The following is a 27,767-nucleotide window of genomic DNA, read 5'->3' as shown; positions in this document are numbered from 1 at the left end:
TTTTCCCTGGCTTTCTCTACTCTAGCTTCTAGAGAGGTATCTGCCTGTTACTCGGGTACAGACCTGGCATCTGCTCTGCAGCACGCAGGAAGAATGGCTTGCAGCACTGCCTGCGCAAAACCCACCTAAAGCCTTGAAAAGGCTGTGATGATCCTGAAACTCAGCAGAATATAATGCAGCTTTGTGCCAGCATCTCCCCAGCAGCTTTAATTAAGTCACAGCACTATACTTCTGCCAGAAGCTGGTTACTTGTGTACTAAGTGTGATACAACACATACCTAATTAGGGATGCTGCTTTTCTTTTTTTAAAGGTGAGAAATTTCCAGAGCAAAACTAGGGCTTATAACAATAACCATACTTGACACATCTTTTTCTTTTTTTTTTTCTTATAAAACAAACAAAATCAACATGAAATATTCTCAGTAATTACAGAGATTATTGTGAATTAAAAGCAAAACAGAAGCTCCTCATGCGTCACTTCTAAAATCCTTCCCTCCCACCCCCCCCACCCCCCGTGGGCTGGAGGCAGACGTTTAACATATACCCTCAAGGGAGGGGAAAAGGGAGCAGAATATTTAAGAGCTTTCTCTAAAGTGTGTGTGTGATAATTTCATCACTACAAATCTAAACTGAAGTTACTCTTTAAAAACTTCTAAACTAAAGTAACAAGGGACACTAAAACTCCTGAAAAAGAGATGGTAACTCAATTGCTTAAGGTGATATAAATGGCTAGAGGATGCTAAGATCATGAAAAAATCGGACTAAACCCCCCTCTCATCTCTAGTCACAGCTCTTCATCAAGTCACAACACATCACACTACTACCACTCCCCCTCCTCACCACATTGAAAAAATAAAACCCACCTCTAATGCTTTTAATGCTACTCAAGTTTGTTGAAAAATAAAGTTTCATTTGGCTGCCGTAGCTACTTCGTGTCTAGCTTGGCCATTTCTTGCACATAGATGCCAATACTTTCGCTGTCGAAGAGCAGAAAGTAAATGTTCTTCAAGGAGGAAGAGCTGGTGCCGTCAAAATGGGTGGAAATAGCTCTGAGAGTCACCTGGGCTGCCGTCTGTTTTGGGAAGCAGTTTCTATGGGACAGGGGAAGAAAACAAAACAAGAGTGTCAGCTACGTGTGCAAGCATTGTGCACACGTGATGCCAAAAGGAACAAACCATAGCCATACCCACTACAGGTTGCTGTTAAGACAGCATCAGTTACAGTTTTAACACGTGCACATCCCAGAAGCAAACCCCAAGGTTCTGATAACAACATTCATCTGCTGCTGTGTTAGCTTCCTTGCTGGCACTGTCACTGTTTTCATTTGCTTCTACTCTTTATAACTACACAAAGTATTTTAAACACTCTACCTTAGAATCAAACTCGTCTATGCCATGCCGGGCAGGCTAAAAAGTTCAAGGATTTTTTCTTTAGTTGAAAACAAAATTGTTTTAAAAAGATGACATCCGACTTCCTTTCCCTGTCACTAACAATACTTTGCTTGAGCCTTCAGTGAAAATAATTGAAGTTACAAATTCAAACCAAGATCCATTCCTTCCTTCATTTTTTTTACGGTAATACTTTCCAGGCTACTAACTGAAACGCTACCAAATTTTACAGCAAGCAGTGTTGAATTGTGACTCTTCTTGGAGCACCGGGCCCATGTCCTTGAGACTTCAGTTTTATTGTATCTTAATCACTCTCGTACTCCCTTTTCAACTCACAAAACTGTTCAGCTGCAGCTCGGTTCCTTCGCCCTCATTTCAGCACAGAGTAGTTTCTGTGAAGGTCAGCAGCTTTTCATCTTTGTTTATACAAAATATGACTGCTATAAAAACAATTTCAAGTACTGTTCTACTTGAACTTGATGCATACCTTGTGAAACACGCTGCCTTATGCTATGCCTGCACTTAGGAAGGTCTGCACATTGCTCTACTTTGTGCTTAGGAAGGTGTCCACATCGCTGTACTTGTCTAACGCCAAAGAGATTCCTTGACCTAGAAAGCATCCCTTTCCTGAAGTGATAGATGTGTCTCTCTGTCACTGAGATCTGGAGAGAGAGAGACATTCTCCGGCATTCCCTGATGGAGTTTCTCTGCTGCGTGACAATGGCTGTGATAGTTCTGCTGATTTTGCACAACCCTAAAGAGCATGGATGTAGTTTCCTTGCTACATAAGCATGTAGAAAGCTGAACAGCTCCCAGAGTCTGGGTGAGACTGCACTGGGGTGTGCTGAATTGTCTGAAGGCGAGTTAAGACCTGGCTGAGATTGCAGATAGGCATTGAACTTAACTGCTGCTTGCTCTCAAGTTTAATGCCTCCTATTTAGATTCTACTGTATGATAATGCTCCAAAGGAAGTCAGATCTATGCCAAAAACTTTAGCCAGAACAACCACGCCCTTACTCTCGGGCAGGATCACACACAACTCTTCTGCTTCTCAATTAAGTTTGTCGTAACTTATCCTCAAAGATCTTCAGTGATGGGGCCACTCCAGAACACAGATACGCCATTCCAGTGCCTAACAATGCTTACAGTTGAAAAATCACAGTATTTTTAATAGCATCCAGAGCAGCTTTTAAATTGCTTTCTTTTTTTCCCCTTTTCGGATAATAATATGCTGTACATTTGTGTATTTCCCTTCCTAAGTGCAGTACGACTCACTTCTTACTCAATTTCACGTTAGCAATTTCAGACTTATCCCATATATATTAAACACTGTCCAAAAAAAGAGCTTGGAAACTGATCATCAACACCTGTCATATGCATACTCATTATCATCTAAATGACCACTGACAGACACACTTTCACTAGTTCTGGTCCCACCACGAACCTCTGTAACAACCCAGTTAATGTATCTTTGTGGCAACAAGCTATCGACAAAGACTTTTTGAAAATGTTTTCCAGCTAGTTTATATTCACTTCATAGCACAAATAACTTAATCTAAACTCCATTTCTTTACTTTCTATGATAAGACTACACACGTGAAAAGCCCTGGCACAACTCAAACATCCCATCAACTGCTTCCTTACCTACATTATATTGGTTACTGTAAACAGTTACTAAGACAGGACAGAAGGAAAATTCACAGAATGAAACGTGAACTTTAATAAAGAAGCAATAGAACAATTTATCACACTTTGCTTTGACTGAACACTAAAAATAAAACAAAAATATATCTGTGTGTAAAGGAAAGCAATTTATGTAAAAGTACATTGTCTCTCTACTCTTTTATCCTGGTCCATAAAAATACAGTTGTTTTGGAAAACATCTGTCTAAAAATGGCATTTCCTCCTCCTCTTTATTCAGTGAGATGTTATGATTTCACTGGTCAAAACAGTTTTACTTTCATTTCATTCACTACAGGGCCAATGCAACTGGACTGTGCTGTACACATTCTATTCCTTGGGCATCACGAGGAAAACCAGTAATTACATTTCAAATTATTCATAAGCGTGCAAAACCTATTGTGAAAGAACAACTCCTGCAGTTAGTGAGGCTTGTGTATGGTTTCTTATAATCAGAGACCAAGTACCTTCAAAAAACAACTAACAAACAAAACCAAACAACACACCACCTTTGAATTTCTTAGTCAAGTACATTTTATTTGCTAGTTATTAAGAAAGAAATGTGAAGTTTTACAGTTGGTGTCATAGTTGCCTTTTTAGAGCAGAACTGTATTTAAGAAACAGTGATTTTCTTTTGAAAGAAATCATTTGTGTGACTAGTATACTTAATATATATTCTTGGGATGACTTAAGTAAATATTCTGCATTTACCTAACTCAAGAAGCATCACCTACCTTCAGTATGGTGCCAGTGTAACCTTATTAATACCAGCGGAGCTTTAGTAAGATTCACTACACTAAAATGAAGGGACATAAAAATGTTCTTTCATTCTTCTACTCATAGTCAGCTCAGCTCTCCTCTCCTGAGAGTACGCTCATTTCTCTACACACAGGCTCCCTCTCACAGCAGCAGCTCTGATAGTTAGTCATACAATTGTTACACAATTCAGAATCCTCTTATGCAGAAAAAGTCATACCTGCCACTGGGAAAAGGGGGGAAAGCCACAGACTTCAACTTCTTGTCTTCTGCAGCTGTTAAGCAATTCTTTATGGTCTCTTCAAGCTGCTCTTCGCACTTGTCTGAGCCCCACTGCGGGATGTGACAGTGGATGACAAACTTTGCTGCTAGGCCGCTAGACTGAGTAAGTGCAGCTATCAAAGGAAAATACAACAACATTTAGTTTTGAAAAGAAATCACCCTGCAATGACTTCTCAATCCCAAGTACTTTCTTAATTCCATTGCCTCTCCCAAAAGAAATACATTAGGAACGAAAGTAAGCCACAATGACTCACTTGCAATCATAATCTGACTGTACTATCATTACTTGGGTGATCAATTGTTTCTTTATTCTCTAAAGAACCTGGGCTCATTTGGTTAACAGACAGTTATTCAATAATATTTTATAGCTTTCTCATTCTGCATGGCCTCTGCATGTTCTTTTTAATGCAAAGTATCAAAATCTTGCACTGAATACAATGTCGTTAATTCTCCAATAGACATTCCTGCAGTGCTGTCATGGCCTTATCTGAATGCTTTGCACAAATATTCTGCAACATCTGTACAGCTCCAGAGGGTTAGCAATACTTGGATCCCCTTCACAGACAGGTAATTTCAGACAACAACCTGAGAAATCAAAGATGTTTATTGAAAGTAGCCACCAGTAAGGTCCAATTAGAAATCTCAGATTCATTTTTTCAGGACTTGCAACATTCACAGCATAGCATCAGTTTGCTTTTGTGGCAGTTGTGACTTTTAGCACTTTTAAAATCTAAGCCTTGGGACTCTCAGGTCAAACACCCAGAAATTAGTCACGCAATTATTGCCCAAGGATGAAAAACTTGGATTTATTCACTTGTCCACCATCACAGAAGAATTCCATCTAATGCTTCACTCTGCTACTTAAATTTCAACCAGAAGAGAAGCCTCAGGCCTTTAACCCAAGGAGCAAATTGACTGAAAACAACACAGGTAACCTGTGAACAGCACTTGAATTCAAGGCCTAGGCTGGAGCTCAAGTGATTAAAAACCATTTGTTAGTGCTTGCCTGAAAACCAGTGGATGTGGCAACATCAAACACAGCAGCACAACACAGTGCTTGACAGAGTACATTTTCCTTCCATTAAACTAAGATTATCCTCTTTCCTGGGACTAGTTTAAGAGCGCAAAATAAGTCAACCGTCTATCTATGTGATGTTGATAGAGAGAAGTAGTTTAGCTGGATGTTGTGGCATATATTTCTGATGCAATGCAACAGTGAAGTAAAATGTACTGTACAAAAATCTCTCTATAATTAGATTGTTCATTTAGGAAATTTGAAAAACAAAACCATTTAAAGTACTGACATGCTTTTTTCAGTGCTTTTAGTATTGAGGTACTAAGCCACATAAGGCACGAAGAGATGTATTGTAACTTCTCCCATCTTCACCCACATTCAACTCCTATAAATTGGCTAAATTTGTCTACAAAGGAAGACAATCTCAAGCCCTTAACTATTCACTGCTACACAAGCGTTAAACATTTGAAGAGAGCTCTTTTGTAATTCGTATTTCTATATTGTAGCTGTAATACCTGGGAGAAGAGCAGCAATTGCTCTTTGAAAACCATGCCAGTTCTATAGATTATATCAAATCTATGTTTATTGGTGTTCAAACAAAGTGAGGTAGTTGCTGTGACTGCATTGTTCATCAAATATGCATAAATCAGGGTAATTTGTAAACTAGAATTGCTCATAGACTGAGAGCTAATCCTCTCTAAGAAATGTGGTACAAGTAGGAGAGGAAAGAGGCACTGAGGTGATAGCACAATTTTTTCCGTAACTTTTGGACTCCCACAGACAGAAACTGCCTAAGGTAAATTAATCATCCTGCTGTAACTTTTTAAGGTGCTACCTAAAAGCCCAAAGACAGGATGTGCACAGCACAGAGGTATCCTAACCCTCTTCCCTTTTTCCCCTCTCCTGCCCCCAAACAGGTAGCCTGTATCAGCAACAATTTTGAAGAAGAAACAAACGTTTGCATCACATAAGCAAAGGCACATAAATAATCAAGAACAGCTTTGAATGCCAAGAGAAAAGAACACACTGAACAAGCCATTTCCACAAACAAAGCATAATATCCTTTTTACCTTCAGCAACTTCCAAAGGTCCTTGAGATTTGCGAAGCTCCTTCACTGTTTCTAAAAACTCTTTTCCTCCTGCCTTTTCCAAAGCCTTGCCTGCAAGGAAACAGAGCAAAACGCCTTGGCTTCAAGTTACCAGCAAAACAAAACAATTCTATGTGATTTAAAAGGACATTGTGCACATATTGTCATGTTTCCCTCTATAAGCAGCAGCTGATGCTTACGCCTGCCACTATCAGCCACAGATAGTTTACTTTTTATTGTTTTCACAAAAAACTTCTCTGTTATTACCGCACATTAACATAGCTATCTGTAAGAAAGCTGACTTCCTTTGGCTTATGGTTAAAAGAAGTGAAGAGGAGGATTTTCCAGACTCAGATTTTCAGTCTTCTAAATCAACTCAACATACAAACACTACTACTTTCCTGAAACAATTTCTGAAATAAACACAGCTGGGATGCCAGTGAAGTCCTCAATGACTGTATACAACAAGGATCCAAAAAGCCTGCTAGTGGATTCAGTCTCTCTGTGCAACTGGCTGCATATCTTTTTTACACCCCTCATGGCAATTCCCCCGTTTTACACCACAGTAATAATATTTCCTTATATCACATGAGCAGTATGAGGCTTTGTACATGGGTATTTCTGAAGCATACAAAATCCTGTAAGGAAAACCGTAAGTGATATTACTGTACATGATTTTCCTCACAGAATTTCCAAAAGCAAATGTAAAAAAGAAAATAACCCAATAAAGACTGGAATAATGATTATCTACACCTTTACTGCACATATGCAGCAACAGATAATCTGTGCTTTCATTGTTATTAGTCATCATTAAAAAAAAGATAAATTAGTGATTAGCATACTATATCTACTCAGTTCCAGCCTGATTTTCAGAAGTGTTCAGTGATATTTTATGGCCTGGGGAAAATCCAGATGAAACTGGATGGAATCCCAGCAGGCAGCTAGGAGACCAGCTGCTGTTGCGACTTTAGATTTTTCTTTTTCCCCTGCACGTAGCAGGGCCTCACCTATCTCCTCCTTGAGGTCTATTTCAGCAGTTGTAGGGTGAACGATGCCTTCTACTTTCATGGAGCCAATATGGCTGATGTCACTCTGTGTCAGAGAAAGCTGCAAGATAAGGATGAGAGAGTAAAAAGAATCAAATTAGTAATCTGTGTCTGAAAGTACTTTCATACAAAAAAAAAAAAAAGGCTGGATTCACAATTCACACAATTTTATTGTGTTCAGTATGGTTGATTCTGATTTTTAACCTTTAATTAGTCTGTACACCGCTTGATGTTTCATGACGTGCCCATAGCTTGGAAGCCTGTTCCACAGGAAATTACTGCTATAAGATTCATTCCTGTCCTAGCATCACACTTTGAAGAAAAAAATGCTCACTTTGGAAACCCTCTTGTTTAAAAGAGGAAAATACTAAAAATAAAAGGTTGTCCTCTATAGAAACTCTTGTCCCCGGTAAAATATTTGCAGGGGGAACTACTACTGAATGGCTGGACCCTATCTTGATCCACACAGACTTCACCACCCATGTAATTAATTTCATTTCAGCTCCTGATGTAAATAAAACAAGGAATGTTTTACCCACCCATGCATCAGGACACAAGAACTGGCCAAAACTTGATGTCTTAAGGAGCCCAAAAAAGGCTGCTCCCCAAATCTCACAGCCTCATCACTTTGAGCAGCAACAGAGGACAGAAATCCTAGAAATTATTAAAAAGACTTTACAGTTGCTGAACATGTGCCCGACACACCTCATTTCTTACAAGTTACGCTACAGAATTTATGTCCTAATAAGAAAAATAAACACTGCCCATTTTAGAGAAGAAACGGGGAATCTGCACGGATTCTGGAGGAACTAAGGACAACACAGAACTCTAACAAAGGAGATACAGGTTTCATCCACCTAGCAAGATTACTGCTTTTAGCGGTCTTCTGGATCTAGTATGCATCTGGCATAAACTAGACCACTAGTTTATTATGAGATGGGTTGGGGTAGACTGAATTTTTAAGCACTGCTTCATATAAAGGTACACCAGTGGGGGGGTGGGGGGGGTGGGAGGCTTACAGAAGCAATTTCAGGAAGAACTCTTTTTCCAGATGATCCTACTACTTGAAAAAAAAAATAATAATAATAATAAATCTTTACTATTCTATATAAGGAAGGAAAGAATAGAACAGACAGTTGGCTGGACCCCACTGACATGGCTTATTTTGGTGGGACAGTTTTGCAATTCTGGCCAGGCAAGGTGTCACAGTCTGTGCAGAGATGGAGAAGCAGACTTGATCACTTTGAACAGTCAGAGAGGCACCCCAGGGCCCACTTTCAGATGGAGTGCCCAGGTTTCTGGCACAGACCAGTATGTGGAACTTGTTGAGCGATCCTCAGGCTTGGCCCAGAATTATAGTTTATTTTTTAATAAATAACAAATAGCCTAGAAGATTAAACCTGGTTTGTCAGTATGCTAGACACTCAGACAAATCCAAATGGAACAAAACTCTGCCATAGATTTAGCCAAGAAATCAGTCTCTAGAGAAGAGAGGCTGACTAGCATTATTCTTGGAAATCTTTTATCTGCAGATGTATTTTTGTGATCCTCTGCCCCACCTATGACTTGAGTGAGTTCTGGCCTTAAATTTGGGACCACTAAGGAAGAAGGCAGAGAAGATTTTTTACTGGTATTAGATTTAAAGCATCCTTCTGTTTATGCTAGGCTTCTTTGCTATGATCCCAATCTGTTATATTATAAATTGTATTACCTTCTGTCCTGGCACGAGGCTCTTGGAGGACAAGATAGTAAAACCATCCCCAGGTCCATCTTCAGATGCTGAATTTGAAGCTCCTTCTTTTTCGTTGTCCTTTTGTTTATTCTAATTTGGGGAAGAGGGGGGGAGAAACAAAAACTCTTGAATGCAAATTAACACCTAACGTTGTTCAGTAACAGATTTCATGAGTTAATACAAATTTCATCTTCTCAGAGCAATATATTACTCATAGCTTTTTACTCCCCAAAGATCAGGTAATAACAGAGGTCTTCGCTGTCTATAAAATGCTAAAACATCAGTGGTTCATCTGAGGCTTTACATATGTTTGTAGACATTAAGTGTCAGGGGCACACACCTCCACCTGTGGTTTTACTGACAATTAAGGTTGTATTTATGGATGGGTGTGTGCTAGTGTGTTTGGTTTTGCTGCTAAGAGAACAGAGCTCACACTGAATCAAACAGTAACCCCAACAAATGCTCCAATCTGAAGGAAAAAACATCTGAAAGAAACCGTAAGCCTCAGATAACGATTCATAAATCTCAATCCCTATTGACAGAAGGGAGCCATCACACCTCCATACAAACAGATGGAACGACTAAATGAGATAACTAATAGGTGAAGGTTGAATGCAAAACCCCCTTTGTGAGACACATTCTTTCATGCAGCCTAGCTCCAGAAGGACAAAGCCTGCTGCTACCTGGGCTGCTGGAGCACACCTTCAACTAAATTTTGAGAGATGTGAGGATAAGTCAGGAAGTTAACTCTTTACAAGTCCAAACTTTGCATGTGCACAATTCAAAGTAAGGTGGTAGATGAATTCAGTACAGAGGCATCCTATTCTAATTAATACGCAACTCTGCTTTCTTTTAAAAAGTTGTTTCTACACGTTCTCAACTACAGAGATGTATCAAAGCTTAGAGGTCTCCAGAAAGATGTGCTTAAAAAAAGAAGTTTCAAAAGTTTAGGTCAAAGTTTAAAATGATTTAATCCTAGCCTAATCAAAATTTAGCAATGTTTTAACATACAAGCTTTGGAATGACAAACAAAGAGCACTGATCTGGGTTACTGCTTTACCAAATTAAACCATTTTGGATGGTGACAGAGGATGGGCAACCATGAGGGAAGATGCAGTGGTCAAGTTCCAATTCACTTATTCTTCTCCTAACTCTTAAAAAAAGATTGGTAACAGCACAGCTAAGAATATATGAAACAAAATGCTTGTCAAAAATGACATGTACGTACCATGTCATGGCAAGTTCTCCAGACAGTGAAAAAATTTTAACAGCCTGTGAAAGGCTGATGGTGTGAGATGTCTCAAACAGAAAATGATTTTAAATGCTGCTCCCTGTATTTTAAAAGCTAGAGCTCACTGCAACACAGCTAGTGCGGAGATAAAAATTTTACAGTTACCAAGAAGGTACTGCAGAGGGTGACATGGATACCTGAAAAGTTTCCCTTGAAGCTTTAAAGGTTTTTGTTATAGAAATTCATTATAAAAATACTGTGATAAGCATCTTCCCCTTTATTTCTAAGTTTAGAGAAATAAGTTCCTGATGTGTCTATTATCAACTCCTACCTCCTATTTCCAGTTGCCACAAACAATTAATGCAGAGGCACCAATTTATTCCCCCTGTTAATCTCAGTTGGTTTTGATCCAAACCTTCTCTCACATATCCAGGATCGCATATCTGCCTCATGCTTACCTTTTTGGGTGTCCGGGCTTTGTTAGACTTTGCCTTCTTCCCACTCTTTTTGCTCACCATGGATTTTCTTCCCTTCTTCTCAGGAGTAGGGGAAAGGATAGTCTCAGATTTGCCTTTGGCACCCCGTTTCTTGGCTAGGAGCTCTGGCTGAATTCTGGGCAGGACACCTCCACTTGCAATAGTCACACCTTTTAGCAACTGCAAGGAAAAGCACCGTAAAGGAGCTCGTTACAGATTCTCTAAGTCTGCACTCAAGCAATTTTTGCTGACTCCATAACATACACAAACACACAGCCCACACTTCCTAAAGCACTGTACCTTTTCTGTGTATCACAAGAAATCCCAATTAGAGGAAAAAACTGGCAAGTCCCAGCAAGGTCAGTCAGCATATCCCAGAGAACTCTGTTACTCTACAGATCAGTCTCTTTTCTGTCTTTCAGTGCTGGTCTTTCAGCACACCTTGGTGACTCGCAAGCAGTGAGTGAGGGAAGAGGATATAAGCACTTGCAGACTACTTTAAAAAAGTAAATAAAAATTGCACCACAGTGCTGCTGGAGGAGGGCTGTAGACCACTTTCACAGGAAAGCAGATGCAGTGGAAGTAAGCATAAGACCCAAGAACCTGCTTTGCAGGGGTAAACAACAGGAACGGGCAGCAGTATTTACACAGAGGACAAAACCTGGCCGATCCTAACTGACAGCAGTAGATCTGTTCCACAGCCCAGTGACCAGTTTTATGGTGCAGGGAATGGGCTGGTAGTGTTCCAATTCTTTTCCTTCTCTCATCACCTCTGTTTTGAATTTTCAGTTTCCTTAACAGAAAGCAGAGCTGGATGACTTCATGGGCACCACATTTTCATTATTTAAAGCAGACAAACTCGGTGCAGGAACCTTTCAAGGTGCGAGTGATGTCATTCATCTTTACACAGGGCCATCCAAGAAAAGGTCCTCTGATGCTGACTGATCCTTTCCAGCAGCCCTGAATGCTGCAATTCACAACTCATGCCATGACCTCTCTTCTCCCTCCACAAGTGATCGTCAGAGTCAAAACACACTGCAAAACCAGCCTGTGTGCTAACAAGACTCAGACATATGGAAGGAGAGGCAGTGCTGGATGCAGCTACAGCAGAGAGTGAGCCAGCTCCCCATCCAAGATGGGCCTCACAGACAGTGTAACAGAAAACACACACACTTCTACAGCTTTTGGAAAAGGTCATCTGCCTTGCATATTTTTATTAAGTATCAGATATCACCGAGTTCAAAATTAAGCATCAAGTTCTCCCACTTCAACACAACCCACAGGCTGTGGAAGCAACAAAATTTATATCCAAGTGATTTCAGATATAATATCAGAGAACCCTTTTTTTTTTGGCTCTTAATTTGGGTTGACAACATCTTGTCATCTTCTACTTTAATAATTGTGTTTCATTCATATGTCAGGCTAGTATTTCTAACTTTCTTAGTAGCAGCTTCATTCATGCTACAGCAGATAATACACACTGCAATGTAAAGAAGTACCTGATTCAGCTCCTCATCATTTGCTACTGCCAGGAGGATGTGCCTGGGGGCAATTCTTCCCTTCTTGTTGTCTCTTGCTGCATTTCCTGCTAGTTCTAGAATTTCAGCTGCAAAACACATTGAGATAAAAATGAGTAACAAAAATGTAACTTCTGTACACCCTGTATACTCATTTTACGTTCCCTTTTCCTATCTATTTACCTTTTCAGGGGTATTTTACTGATTTAAATGATCTTTGCTTTGGAAATGCAGAAACCAAATAACACTCAATATATTTTAAGATTACATAACAGAATTTGTTCTTCCTAATTTCCTAAAGGACAGCTAGCAGAGAATATGCTAAGCTTGGTTCACATAACTTCTTTTATGATTCCCAAGTCAGAATTCTCTTTCAAAAAAGAACAAACACCCTATAAAAATGTACATCAGCAGTCCAGAATTTAGCAGTAACCCTGTAACAGAACAGCAAAGCATGCAATGAAACCCCAAACCTAGTTCAGAAAGTTGTGACAAAACAGCAAGGATTCTGAGGACCAGGTAAGACAAAGACTGAGGTGCATTTAAAGAAATACTTTGAAAGCCAACAAACTAGCCAGGCGATGCTGCAATTCGGTATTAAAGGGCATTGAAAATCTGTGAGAAGCTTCATTTCAGAACAAGATACAAAAGGTTTGACTTAGATGCAAGCAGAGACAACACGAGAGCTTCAATGCATGATCTATTGGTAGAAAGTTCTCTAGGTCTCCTGGAACAGGCGGTCATTTCAAAAGTTTTTCTACTTTTGCAGTAACTTTTAGACAGTGACTGAAGTCGCTGAGGGTTTCCTAATTGGTATAGAGGAAACACAGACAAATCTTTCTAAGCAAACTGTAGCAGTCAGCATAATTAACTTACACAGTTTAGGCTGGATTTATGACTTATTTCTCATGTAAGAACTCTACTGAAGCACCAAGAAGAAAGGAGAAGGGAATGTTTTGCTCCAAATAACCATCAAAAGTCATATTTGCACCTTATTTCGTTTAAAAAGGTATCAAGTGCCTCTGTCTTGTTTTTGTTTTTACATTTGTCAATAACAGGAGTAAGAAACTTACAGCCCACCAGCTTTCTGTTATGATATCTTACTCCCATTTCATCAATTATATAAAGAACTGTAACTATTACAGAAAGAACTTCCATGGAAAGTCTAGTGGGAATCTACATAATGCTCTCTGGCTAAAATCCAAAGGATTTCAACAAGAGGTTTAGCTCTCAGTTCATGGGAAAAATACAAGCTTTCAATTTCGCTCTGTTAGAATAACAAAAGTGCATACTTGTCATCCAGCTTTCACTGCTAGAGCGCACACATTTAACTGAATGTTGGAGATTTGAGAGCCATTGTTTCAAGTTGTGTGCATGTTCACAGCAAATTGCTCAAGAAGCAGTCATTCTCTGTCGAAAATTTTCACAACTATTCATGCAAAACTTGCAAGAAACATTATTAAAGTTGCAAAGAGGAGCATTTAAATTTTAGGAGCTATCAGAACCATGTCTGTCATAACTAGGCCTCCAGCCTGAGGAAAAAGCAGCGAGCAGACAGTCAAAAACAGGATCAAGACAACACCACAGTGGGTCTACAATAAAAGCTGGGCCAGCAACCTCAGCTCTGGCATTTCCCAACTCTGAGGTGTCTGACCTAGACTTTAAAGGAGATGGAAAAGAGATCCTGCACTGTCTAGTGATGGTCACCCCCGTGGGGCTGCAGGGCTGGAGCCTGCAGATCCCTGACCTCTGTTGGTGGAGCTAACGCAGTAGCAGACAGCAGTAACAGATTGCCATCCATCCTGTGTGCAGACCAGCAGAGAGCAAGAAAGGAGACCCATACTTCTCCATGGGGTTGTGCAGATTTATGCCGACAGCAGAGGAAAATTGCAGCAGGAATTAAAAAAAACATACTTACCTGGATGGGAACTGAAGTTCTTTCAGATGTGCCAACAACAAGCACATCCTGCTAACCGTGTGCTCACCCCATTCCCCCAGGTTCTGGGTCTTTTGGCCAGCAGCATCCTGATGGTGCACTCAAATGTCCTCTGCCTAATGTTGAGAGCAAAAAACGCAGAACACTCAAACGCCAGGCACTTTTCATATACCACAGGACACCAGGAAGAAGGGAATCCAAGACAGAGATGATGTAGGGCAGACCGCAGACGATGCATATAAATAACTTACCAAAGGATGCCAATAATTTGCATAGGTACATAATTGCTTTATCTCCTTCTAATGATTGTCTATATGCATATTTTTCGAATGCTGGAGACTTCAGAACGAAGGCAGGGACTCAGTCTTAAGAACATAAAATGGCATTTGCAAAAAAGGAAAAAACAATCAAATCTGGAGGCTGCAGTTATCACATCCTCTGCTGATAAGAACAGATCCCTAAAGAAACTGGTTTATGTTTCCAGTAGAAACATCTCGACAGCTGAGGTCATCTAAACTCTAAGGAGACTGCAGTCTGAGAATATAACTCCTATAATGAAGCCCTTCACTGTAGCAAGCTCTATTGAAATCAGGCATCTGGATATTCTCAGACATAAGTTGGTTTTATTTTATGTCCTCTCAACAGCAGACATTAAGAATTAAAGTGAATTCTGAAATAATTTGGCTCCCTCAAGATTCAAAATCCACACAAGAAGCCTCCACACTGGAAGCTTAACTTCAAATTCAGACATCTTCAGCACAGATGGCTAAAAGCAAACTAGCTCATTTGTGCACTCCGCATTTCACTGTGGCCTCATAAAGGAATTGAACATAGGTAGCAGAACCATGTCCAGAACTGTCCCGACTCTACACAGCACCTAGGTGATTAAGTTCATATGTAGGTGATCACATTATCAGTATTTAAAAAATCAAGACAAATCTCACCCTCTGTAACTACCTTTATAAAAAAAATGTGGAGTTTCTTGGACTTTGGGCTACAAGAGAGTAGAAGACTGGGCACTGGTGTTTGGATCTTGCAAAAGTTAAGTGATCCCAAAAAGAAGGTTTTAAGTCTTTTCAGTAGACCCCCTTAATCCTGTTTGATAAGTACTCAGGACCAGGGAAGAACCTAGCTGTCCTGCAACCAACACAAGCAGCCGCAAAGCTATGACCTGAACGGGATGCCATTGTCTCACCCTGTAACATACACGAGAAAGAGAGGTTTCCTTAGCTGATGGATCAACAGATTTGGAATATGTGTGAACTAAAAGCATCACAGTCAGGCCAAAGTTATTTGGTCAGTTGAGCCCAGCCTGCTTTTGTGAAGCGCCCAGTTGGACCGATAAGGAAGATAACTGAGAACTACTGATCACAGAAGCAGAATGATTTCAGACAGGTTATCGGGTTTTCCACTTCCCCTTTAAGGTAAGCTCTGACAGTTCCTGTTATGCTACCACATACAAATCTGCCCAGTAATACCTTTTGCTCTGACAAGATGCATCAGATGGAGTTTTTGGTCCTCCATTGGCAAGCGGAAAAGCAACTGCTCAGTTTGTCTCTTGATGGCAGATGAGCACGCCAGACAGAAGAGCATGCCAGTCGATGTCCTTTGAAGGAGGAAGCATTTGCTGGCGTTGTTTCTTCCCTAATTTAGAGAACATGGCTTTCCACTGCCACCTCGATCAGTTCCTCTGACCAGCACATCGTTCACAACTCTTCTGCTTCCTAAGCAAGATGCATCTGTACTCTTTGCCTATGTTTTGGAAGGTGCTTTATGGCACACATTCTGCCGATATTTGACTTGGACAATGACAGCTGCAGTCAGCCCCGCACACACTCACAGCACAGTCTGGCACGCGCGTGTTGCAAAGTCCAGAAATCAAGAATCGAGGTCATTTTTTCATGATTTTTTTGAATCTGAAGCCAGTGGAGCCCAACACTGTTCCAGTAAACATAAGCTTCTGGATAGGAATTAAGTAGCAGTTTTGCAATATGACTTGCAAGCCTAAGATACGAAACAGGATAAAGAGATTATAAAAAAATAAAAAATAAAAAGCTTTAGATCCCTGATAAGATCTTCCTCATATTAGCTAATCAGTCGAGGTTAAAAAGTACCTCTTCTCAAGATACACTGCAGTGATTGCTGGCATTTTTACAATGGAGTTGATAAGCCAAAGCTCAGACTCAGTGTTGACAATGGCTGTGGGCTGCAGCCACAATCCATCTGGCAAACAAAGGGAAAAAAGGGGATCTAGTGGCTTGCAACACAGAGAATGCCTACGAAAGCCAAAAGGCAGACTGAACCACGTGGTGGCTGGGCATAAGGACGCTCAAGGTGTACACGCACCACCTGGACGATGCTAGGCAAGAGGCTCAGTGCTTCAGGGTAACACAAATACAGGCCACTGACAGATCACATACATGGCCGATCACTCACAGGAGAGTCCATCCTACGTCCTGGATAGACGTCAGGCAGCTCTGGTCCAATCTGACACCTCCTGCCTCGCCCACCCTACCCATTTCCCAGTTGTGACTTGCTTTCCCAGCTCCACAGCCCACTCCCCTTTCCTAGGCAGCCTACACCTGAGACTTCCACCTCAGTTTCCTTCCCTGTACATTTCTGCCTTCTGTCCACTCCTCTCAGACTCGATCCTCCTTTCTAGATTCTTCACCAGCAGCACCTCCCTCCGTCTGATCCATGCCCTATGCCCTATTTTTGCAACTTTCTCTTCAGCTTTGTGTGTACCATTTTGGACACCCTCTGCCACTTACTTTCCCTTTGGCCCTCAGTTTAACTTCCCCACCAGCCAGAGCCACACTCAGCTGTCTCTAACATCAGCATTCTTCTCCCATAACCATCAGCTCCTCAAAATGTTACTAACTGTTCCTCCTTCCCTGAACAATCTGGAACCTGTTCCCTGACCCCAGTCTCCCTTACCTGGGATGTTTATCCACTTAATTCCAGCCCTTCCCAGTTCACACCCAGTAAGCAGGATCAGCCTCTCCTACTCCCACCCAGGGCCTCTCTAACTCCATCTCCAGTCCCAGACCTCTTGCCACCCACCTCTGCGCAGCTTTTGTCAGCTCTGGGCTGCCTGGTACCACTGAGACCACAGAAAGCATGCTCCCTGCTCTCAGTGCTGTGACCAGGGGCAGCCGGGGACAGCAGTGAGAGGGGAAATTCCTTCTGAGCACCTGTAGCCATGGGCTGAAGCAAGCTCAGTCACTGTGTGGGGCGGCCCACGCGCGGTCCTGTCTCACATCAGAGCTGGGAGAGGTTGAGGCATGCTCCGTCACTCTGCGGGGACGATGCACTGGCAGTCTGGGCAGCACTAGGAGCTGAGAAGGTCCTCACTGAGCATGCTGCAGCCTAAGTCTTCGGAGATTTTAGCTGTTAAAATCAAAGAAGTTGCTGCTGAGCGTGAGCAATCTGTGATTTTTCAAAGTTACAGCTTGGCCAAACAGAACAAATTTCTTTGGGATGGCAGACACCACCCTTCCCCTTTCATAAAACCAAAAAGCCTCTGCTTAAAAGCAGAAAATAAAAAGAATAGGGGAAAAGTTATCATGAATGCTTTAACATGGCAAAAGAAAACTGTTCAGCCCACTTCGGTGAAAGGGTTGAAGAACCATAGTAGAGTTCCCCACCCTTTTACTCGCACTCCCCCAGATTTAGCCTGAAGCAGTTCCCCTGTGTGCAGGACATCACCAAACAAATTTAAAACAGGAAGCATCAGATAATGTTAAGAAATGCTACCAGTTTGATATAAAGTACCCTGTCTGACAACAACCTCGGAAAACCACATTTTGTTTCTAAAGGCATCCCAAAACTAAATATTATATATTAATGCATACACATTGGGAATAGCTAGATCAGCAGGGTCAGACACTGTAATGCTGCTTTTTAATCAAGCTATCCATCTTTGTAATCTTTTCAAACAAAACTCTGGACAGAGCACAGAAACTTTGGTTTGGAAATCCACAAACAATAGGTGTTTGCTCAGAAATATTGCTCTGCTCTCACAATATATACAGGGTTGGGCAAGGGTTCTCTCTGCTGAACCAAGCAGCTTAAAATAACATTCCCTTACAATTTATGTGGGCCCCCAGCCTACATATCTAGCAGTTCTCTTGCTTGGCTGACTATACATTCTTTTTTTTTTTCCTAAAACACAGTGTAGGCCTGCATATAATCTGTCCTTACCATATTAATCATTTAAATTTAACTGCATTTACTAGCCAGAAGCAGAACCAGAACCAAAGTATATTGTTCTAGTTCAGACAACAGGCAAACAGTGCTGTGCTGTAGGTTCTGAAAGGCTTACCATAACTTAGTCTGCGCTATGGAAGTGCTGCATGCAACAGACACTAATCTGGCAATTTGTTCATACACCTCGTAATAACTGTGACAGCTCAGAGAACAAGCTTCTCCAGATGTTTATTCTAGGAAACTCCTCTGAAGGCTGCAGGCCTGTGGACTGGGAATAGAAAAAAGTGTTTCGCCCAAGACTGAAGGTCAGCAGTCACTAAGGAACATGTTATTCAGTAACAAAAGTTAGGGCAATTTCCAAAATTCATGTAATACTGTGTTCTTCTTGTCACACCCAGACAACCTATGGCTGTAGGTGACTTCTAAGCAATTCATGATGGTATCGAAAAGCAAACACACCTTGCTAGAGAAATCAATATTTATGGCAATCCTAAAGGTCTCAACTCCCACTAGAAAACATATAGGGGCCCAGCAATAAAAACAAGGTTGAAAAGCAGTGTGGGCAGAGCAGGAGAGCTGTAAGAGCTATGAATCCTCTGCCTCCACATTTCCCCCAACTCTGAAGCATCTCTGCTGAGTAGCGCTCCGTGTCGCAGTTAAGGAAGCTCCACAAGCCACAGATTTCCCTGGAACAGCACAACTGCACCAGCTCCACTGAGGGAGGGATTTCTGCACTTATAAGACTTCGTTTTTAACGTCTGAAACTGGATCGTGCAAATATGAGCATACTTATGTTCTTAATGAAGCAAAAGGGCTCCTCCAAACTCACTTTCAGAACTGATCCTTCTCTATGATGAAATAAGACTGAAAAATACAAACGTGTTAGCTCTTACACAGCATTAAAAAAAAGAAAGTGGGGGATATGCTCACCATCTTGGATTTTGTTCTGCTTTTCAATGGCGCTTTAGTTTAAAACCAGCTCTGTACTTAACTCTTGAAGGAGCTGGAGGTAAACATAAATGCAAGCTTAAAAGTTTTGTTCACATTTTTTCCACATAAGCAACATTTTATTTTGGTCCTGCAATTAACCAGCACAAACGTGCAAGTTTCTGTAACATGCTATCAGGCATCATCAGAAATGTAACGTGAAGTTATCACTGCTTCAGATTTTCTCCACACCTTTAAAGGGAAATAGTGCTTTTAATGACTTTATGAGAGAACAGGTTTTGGTGTGTAAAAAGACAGCAGTGTTTACATAAGGACTGGAGTACTGTTATATGGACAACCAGGCTCCACGCATGCTTCTTCTTTGCCACTTTGGTAATAAACTACACTCCTGAAACATTAACCCACTCGACTACTTCTAGGCTTGTAACTCCTCACAGATTCTTTAATGCACCTCAGTCTTGATCTGTAACACTTCAGTAACTTGAACTAGAATCCTCTCTCTGCCAGGCGGTGTAACAATCCAGCAAGGTGCTGTTTTCCCACACTTAAATATGAATCCAGGCAGATACGTTCATAGGATGGTCCAAAATACCACAGTGTGTTACAACACACCGCAGAATATTACAGTATATGTCATCACAGTGACACCTGCCTCTTTCTCTGAAGTCACTTTCATAAAGCAAAGGAAAACCTCAGGTGTATAGGAAGATTTAAATCTTGACACAGTTTCTTTATACATCCAAGCAAGCCAAACAATTTTTTAAATACAAATGCATCACCTCCACGTCTCATAACACTTTGACACTGTTCCATGAGGAAAAATGCAGCCAACAAAACAGAGTTTGTTCACTTCAAACACACTACAGATGTACAAACTGAGGGTTTTTTTTCCCCTCTCTACTGTTATTCATATCCAATTGTATCAAACCTATCAGTTTTCTCTCAAACTACCTATTGTAGAGCAGCAATAAAGAACAAGCAGCCCAACTAGTGATCAAGCACAGTGCCTCTAAAGGAGAAAATTTCCATCCTCAGCCTCTTCAAGAAGCAAATTAATCTCCTTGAGCATTTTAAGCGAATTTATACATATCCTGCCCTTTCAGAGCCAGACTTTCAGAGTGCTGAACACGTTCATATCTCATCCCACAGGTACCCCAGGCTGCCGTGCACGATCAGCACCTGAGGGTCTGATCAGTATTGGGTTCTTGGTTTACCTGCTAGATACTCTATGACAGCTGCCATGTAAACTGGTGCTCCAACACCTATCCGGTACTTGTACGTTCCTTTCTTTAAGTAGCGCATCATCCTCCCCACAGGGAAAATAACGCCTGCCCTGCTGGAGCGTGACAGTTTGGACATTTTCTTCTTCCCACTGCGGCCCGACATCTTGCAGCTTTGTGCTTTTCAACTTGCTGGTGATTCTTATTCCTTTACTCCAAACCAAAAGCTGTAAGAGAGAAGAAATAGAATTGGTGTTCGGGATGTGAGAAACATCTTTATACATCGTCTTGTTCTTCCAGAAGAAAAGAAAAAAAAAAACCACAAGTCCAGTCTCAATATGTGATAAAGTCGAGGCATTATCTATATTCAGACAACTGGAACAGGTGCTATAGCTTTGTTTTGTTTGTTCGTTTTTGACTACTGCACTGCCAGTATAGCAATACCACAGAAATACTGTTTGGAGAATTAAAAAAAATATTAAAAATCCAGCGTACATTAAATGAACTTTTTTTTTTTTTTTTTTTTTTTAAAAAAAACACAACCAGAAACAACTCTCAAGAAGGCAGACAGACACAGCATGGCAAGTTTCAATGCTGATTTTAAAGTTCAGCAAGTTACAAACAGCTGAGAACTGGGGCAATGGATAGCATTAAGCAACCTGAAAAGCAGATGTTGATGCCACCTTTGCCTGTAACTAGAGGAAGCTGTGCTGCTCACACAGCAGAAGACAAAGCCTACCCACAAATACAGCTTCCTCAGGGGTCTTTTATACAGAAAATCTAGCATGTCGGGCTGAAGAGAAGCAGGGAAACAGCCATGCTTCAGGCACCTCCCCTCGCACCGCTTGGCCTCAGGAACAGAGCCCCAGGGGGCAGCTCACAGACCTCATTGCTTTAATAATTCTCTCTGGATAACCTTCACAGCACCTAGAGAGGGCTGCAGAAGCCTTCCTCCACAGATCTAAAGGATTAAACAATTCTCTTTAATCTCTCATCTCAGAAGGACTGGCTACCATTTTCTTCTGTCCATCCAGCTTTCTCGGGATGGGCTTTTTCTGCATTGAGAGCCGATCTTAGTACACAAAGAGTAGCTCAAGATGCTCTCCTCTGAAGCCAGCGAGGAAAGTGACTGTCATAGATGGCATTTCTGGTAATGAAGGCACAGCTACTTAATTCCCGGCGTTCACTCGCCTCGGTGGAGCGAGGAAACAAAAGGCAGGAGATAATCTAAAAAGTATTGACAACTTTACGTGATGGCGGAAAATTTTTTTTAAATCACAATCTGCATTTTAAATAGGCATCTGAAAGAAGTCTTTCAGCAGCACTGCAGACCCTTGGGAACATCAACACTCATTTGAGGAGGGCACAAAGCTGCATTTCATTTGTGATCCTCCATAGAGGGTCACCTGTCCCCAGCACAGCCAGGCATTCACAGAAAATGGCTCATCCCTAACAGCTTAATTCCAGGGTGGGTTTCTACAACAATCTAACCTGAACACTTATGTCAAGGAAATAAAACCACTTCAAGGCCTGCAGGAATCTACAAAACCCTGCTGTCTCCTTGTCTATCAGCCAGATCATTTTTCTTAGTGCCTGCGACACATTATGTGGGCATAGTAGCAGAAGTTGGGAAAGATTAAATCAGTAAACCTATCAGATGTAGGGACACCAAAATTTATGCTGCTTGTCATCCTGTCCTGAGTTCCACAAAAACCGCCAGGCCGGAGTCACAAGTGGTGGTAAAAAGCTCATAAACTGCTGCTTATCAGCAGAGATTGGACAGCAAGGGCCACTTCAAACACCCAAGTGAACCAAAATTTCCATGTAATGGGAATAAAGTGCATTTATGCAGGAGGAATCAGTTGTGTATGACCGAACAACTGATGTGGAAAGGCAAGCTTTGTGCCGAGGCCTCTGTGCTTCAGATACGGCACCAAAAGGGGAATCCTCGGGAGTGTGATGAGGTTGGCCAGAGGCCTGACAGAAAATCTGAACAGAAAGATGAAATAAGACATAATAATGGTCTTTTGAGACACAAATGACTGCTTCAAAGGTGGAAAAGATGGGAAAAGCTCCGTGACAGCATCACTGAAAGGCGGCAGCACCTCTCCCTCAGCACAACTTCAGAGGGGCGAGAAATCTGCAACAAGTCACCAAGGTACCGTCGGACCTGCCTTTGGACAGGAGGCTGGACAAGTTCATCTCTCGAGGTCCCTTCACCCTGCCCCAATTGACAAAATTTGCTACTTCTGACAAACCCTGCATAACCTTCCAGTTTTATATTGTGCTACTGATTAACCTTCATAAAGCATCCTTTTCAGTTTGTGGTAACTGACACTGAAATTAAGAAGCAAACGCAGGCTGGGATCTAGGTTTCTAGCCAGGAGAAGAGCGAACTTGTGGATCAGCCTTCTGAGTAACACAAGCAACAGTATCTCATTTTAAGATGAAACTTAATAAATGTGTGGACGAGCCTATGATCTGGTTCCTGCAACGCCAGGATAGTTTCATCACCCTGCAATTCAGTTCTGCACTGAGATCCTTACAGAGAGCCATACTGAAGGAGCACACTACAAAGAATCATGAATCTAAATCATATTAAGCTAGCCTCTCATATATTTGCTGTAGTACCAAATCCCAGTTGCTTATAAATCAATGGGAAAAAAAAAAAAGCAAACATCATGAGGTTTGCATCCACAGAAAACACAGTGGTTGTACTTGATCTCCGTGATAGAAAATCAAAACATGTTTGCATAACTAAGCACACTGCTCCAGGGCACACCGTTACATTATATACACTTGTGTGTATAATTAAACACACTTCTGGCTCATTTCTTTGTTGCCTCATTGAACTTTCCACCTTTGTCTCTATGCCTTTATTCTCTCCTTATCTCCCTCAGCCTCCGCTATTCTCAGCCATTTTTGCCCCCTGCTGCCAAAGAAACCTTTGGATTCCTAAACATTTTTCCAAATGCACTGCAGGTATCAGTTCAGGTTACGTTTGCAGAATTTTGCTTAAGCCCCAGAATAGCAGAAGCTTCAAAACTCTACTATCATTCTTCCCCTCTTCTTTGCAATGTACATGGCCAAAGGTACACATGAAACATCTTGAAGCTTTGTTCTTTTCTTGTATCCTACAGAAGATGATTTCTGGTAGAAAATACCAAGGTATGGCATAATCAAATCTGCTAGAATACAATTAATGTGAACTTGAAAAAAGAAACAGGATACACAACGGCAGTCAGCTACCTATGCCAGATATCTTAGAGAGTGGATGCTAAGGCAACACTTCACAGGCTCAGATGAACATCAGTCCTCGCTATCTTGTACAGAAGAGCTACATCTTGTCCACAGGAAAGTCCCAGGGGCCAGCATCATTTCTCCCCCTGGCAGGGACCTGCTTTACCCAGGAGGATGGGCATCAACTCACACCAGACACCACTTACACGATGCACCCACCTGGACTGCTCCAAAGCTGCCAACAGCAGAAGAGCTATGCGTGGCAGCTATAACACTGCTGTTCCTCATTTTTGTCTACAGGTGATGCTGCTAAACGTCACGAGCTTATCAGTTGAAAAGCACCCAAGTCTACCCACATTAATTACTGCCAACTGATGCAATGACTCTGGGTTTGTCCTAACAAACTAGAGTCCCCATTAAAAAAACACTGCCATGGCATGTACATGAAGTCCGTCCTCACTGAGTCGGAAAAACTGCATCTATATCTGGCTACCGTGACATCATGAGGCTTGGGCAATTTAAAGCAATTAGTGCTTCCAATCCCCTAATTGGTCACGGCACACTCCTACTCTTCACAGCTCCACCACCCCTGTGTTGCTATGGGGGATTTAATAGCTACCAGATCTCCTGGAGCTCTCTACAATATGATGAAAATAAGGTAGACTGTTGCAAGCTGGGCCTTACTCTGGGAATTGCCTCTTCCCAAGAGCCCAAGGCAACCAACGACAATTTCCTTTTGCCTGCTGGAAGCTGGGCTCTCCCTATTCCCAGGTGGATCTGCTTTGGCCACTTGGAGGTTCTGCCACTGTCCGCACTACCACCCCATCACTGTTACCTGCAGAGAGCAAGCATTGCTCCACAAGGACACCCAAACACCAGACTGCCCCATGATTTGCATCCCACATATCGAGGTTTACCGAAACAACCTTAAAACCACTTTCCAGCCCTTCCTACATCGATGCGCAGAAGTACCAAACCACGTAGTGACATTTAGGTAGTTAAAAACTCAAATACTTTTTAAAATAAGACTAACACACAGACCCAAAAACAGATTGTGATGTGCAAGTGAGCCTGAAGTGGAAAAGCTGGCCAGGAAGCAAGTTCAGAGATTAACAGGTCAAGATCTGGCAGGAAAGCATGGGTGCCCTCCACGTAGTTCAGTGCACTACCAACTGCCTACAACACATCAACAGATTTTTCTTTTTTCCTAAACAGAGTTGTTAGATGAAAAAAAGACAGATTTTTAACAGTCGATCAAAAAGTATCTAGCTTAGAATCTGCTTCTTCGAGCCCAAAGTAGAAGCTGTTTCTTGTACGTGATATTAGCAGCCTGACAGAGGGGACAGAAGAGAAGGTGCTCTCCTGTTCACCAAGTCCCTTCTTGCATCAATCCAGACAAGCTCCCCAAACTGACCAACAGAAACTACCTGATTTTTTCTCTCAGAAAGAAAAGTCACAGGAAACAAAGAAAAGAAAGCTTAGCTTGTGTAATGCAGCGCGAAAACTATTGCAACACGGGTGGAGATAAGCAAACTCCAGCTGTTCCTCTTCACATCCCCGACCAAACGCAAGACAGAGGCAAGGCAGGACAACACCTACGCCAGGTATGAAACACACACTAGCGACTATCACTAAGTATTTGAGAAATAATCAGGCAAATCCCTGGTCAGATTAAACCAGGCACTATATAAACAGTGTATATATAGCCAGCAGGCTATATATACAGTTTTCCTGCTGGATTTTCCAGGTGGCTGAGACATCCCTGCAGCACAACGTGCCAAGTGGCACTTGGGCAGGGTTGAGGGCAGGATTTGGGGCAGGGTTTAGGGTTGGAAGTTTTGGCAGCAGGCATTCAGCAGGGAGCTGGACCCTGGGCTGTGGGACTAACACCACAGCCCTTCAGCTTTGACCTCGGACTGCTTTTACTGAACCGTTCCATTGGTACTGAGCAGTGTTTTGGGGTGTGTGCATGTGCTGTGTGCTTGTGCTGGGCACCCACGGACCTTGCCTTCCATATATTATAACTTTTATTCGGTAAATTATAGATGAAATGTGCGGGGGACCCGGGGCCCCTCAGGCGAGGTGCCAACAGCCGTTGGCGGCGGGGCCGGGCGGCAGGCGCAACGCCGCGCCGTTGCCATGGCCACGCCCGCCCCGCCCACCCCCCTCCCTCTCCCCACGGGCGCTGAGGCGAGGCGGCTGCCGATTGGCTGCGAGCCGGCGAGCGGCGGGAAGGGAAGGGGAGCGGCGGGGGCGGGGCGGAGCGAGAGCGCGCTCCGCGCAGGCGCCCTGCAGCGCGGCGGCGGCGAGCGGCGAAGAGAGGAGACGAGGGGGGGCGGGGGGGCGGAGTGGCCGTTGGCTTTCCCGCGCAAACCCCCCCACCCTCCCCCGCCCCTCCCCCCCTCCAGTCAGCGGCCGGAGCCTCCGTGAGGGGGCGGCGGCGGGGCCGGCGGGGCGGCTCGCACCCCCCCTCACATCCCCCTAAAACCCCCTCAGACCCCCTTAAACCCCTTCAGCCCCCCCCCAATCCCCTCAGCCCCCCCCCCCCCATCCCCTCACGGCGGCTGAGGGGAGCGGCCGCCCCGCAGCCACCCCCCGCCGCCCGCTCCTCACCTGCCGGTGCCCGCAGCCGCCGCCTCCTCGCCGCCCTCGTCCTCCTCCAGGCCCCCTTTCCCCCCTCTCTCTCCCCTCGCCGCCGCCGCTCGCCCTCGCCTCCCCCCCGGCCCGCTCGCCCCGCCTCAGCCGCCGGCTCCCGTCTCGTACGTGTGGAGGGCGATGGCGGCGGCTGCTCCCGAGGGGGGCGGCAGGGCTTTCCTCCCGCTCCGCATACCGCCTCTAGGAGGAGTCACCGCAGCCCCGGCCTGCAACAAACCCCCTGCGGCCGCCGCCTTCCTTGCCCGGGGGGGAAGGGGCCGGCAGCGGAGCGGAGCCCCCGGCCGAGCCCCCCCCGCCGAGGAAGGTGAGCCCGGTGCCGGTGTGTCCGGCGAAACAAAGAGGGGGGACGGCTCTTTGTGTCTTGCGGCCTCCCAGCCTCATCCCCGGCCGCCCCTGTGCTTTGTAGCCTGGCCACGAGGGCTGCGAAGTTGCTTTCCAAAGGGAAGGTCGCGTTCTTCGCCCCCGACACGGAACCGAGACCTGCAGGATCCGCGATCGCGTTACGAGGCTGTTGGCACCTCTGTTGGCAGCGCCACAGGCACGATGGCACCGCGATGCCAACGAGAGCTGCACCTCCAAACCTGATCTCAGGCACGTTTCAACATAAAACTGAGTTTATCTCACCGTTCACACACAAACGCCTCGCATCGCTGCGCTGGTTTCCCTCGTTTGGAGGCTGTTGTGAGGCAGTAGGGACGCGGCGTTAACCCAGATGACTCCAACTCGCACACAACGTTGTTCTAGGAGGGTGGCTGGGAACAACAGAGCAGGATGATAAAGAGGAATCCATGCTTTCAGCGTGCCCTTTGTTGCTGTAAAAACCACAAAGGTTCACCGGCTTCCTGGAGTTTGTTTCTGGCCCTGCAAAAAAGAAACTTTTGTGCCCGCATAGAATTGCATTTGGTAGGGAAAAAAAATGTTGAAGTATTCCTTCAGATTATATTCATTGTGGACCACACCATCTCCCAAAGAAAAACGGCGTGAGTGGCGGCAACCTAGGGTTTTCTCTGTGAGCACAGGCACTAACAACAGCTGTATTTTGACATGCTTTAAAATGGAAATAAAGACAAGGAGTGTCTTTTTCAGCAAGTTGCCCAACAAGATCCACATATCCGCAGTTTAATGCTTTGGAGCCTTCTCTTCCCCGTCCTTTGGCCCAGAATTTTTCTGATGTGTTATGAGGAGAGATTCCTCATCGCAGCCTTACCTCTAAGGGCTTTTCTTTCTTCTTTGTGGCCATCTGCCTTTACAAAACTTCCAGGAAATAAGTACTTGAGATGTGAACCCCTGTGCCAGATTTAGATGAAACTGGCCACAGATTTACTGGATAAGTGTACGGGGGATGCAC

The 27,767-nt window shown here is 43.3% G+C and overlaps 1 protein-coding gene across 6 annotated transcripts; it reads right to left on the bottom strand.

The window, feature by feature from the left end:
• Positions 1-105: 105 nt before the first annotated feature.
• On the bottom strand, positions 106-27,767 carry LOC121073560 (core histone macro-H2A.2). Of its 6 annotated transcripts, XM_040564567.1 has the most exons (11): positions 20,519-20,651; positions 19,287-19,359; positions 18,472-18,624; positions 17,342-17,537; positions 12,194-12,300; positions 10,677-10,874; positions 8,967-9,077; positions 7,217-7,316; positions 6,192-6,281; positions 4,045-4,219; positions 106-1,091 (listed from the first exon to the last, which is right to left on the bottom strand). In XM_040564567.1, exons 4-11 carry the CDS (start codon positions 17,349-17,351, stop codon positions 926-928), a joined length of 957 nt encoding a protein of 318 aa, XP_040420501.1. In that variant the 5' UTR covers positions 17,352-17,537; positions 18,472-18,624; positions 19,287-19,359; positions 20,519-20,651; the 3' UTR covers positions 106-925. The 6 variants fall into 6 exon arrangements, with proteins under 6 accessions (XP_040420501.1, XP_040420502.1, XP_040420499.1 ...); XM_040564568.1 differs by lacking the exon at positions 19,287-19,359 and having other exon boundaries at positions 20,519-20,625; XM_040564565.1 differs by lacking the exons at positions 17,342-17,537; positions 18,472-18,624; positions 19,287-19,359 and adding an exon at positions 27,044-27,767 and having other exon boundaries at positions 20,519-20,751.

The sequence above is a fragment of the Cygnus olor genome, chromosome 7 (genome assembly GCF_009769625.2).
Source record: "Cygnus olor isolate bCygOlo1 chromosome 7, bCygOlo1.pri.v2, whole genome shotgun sequence".
In the NCBI taxonomy this organism is placed as follows: Eukaryota; Metazoa; Chordata; class Aves; order Anseriformes; family Anatidae; genus Cygnus; species Cygnus olor.
This window is presented reverse-complemented; position numbering and strand designations above follow the sequence as displayed.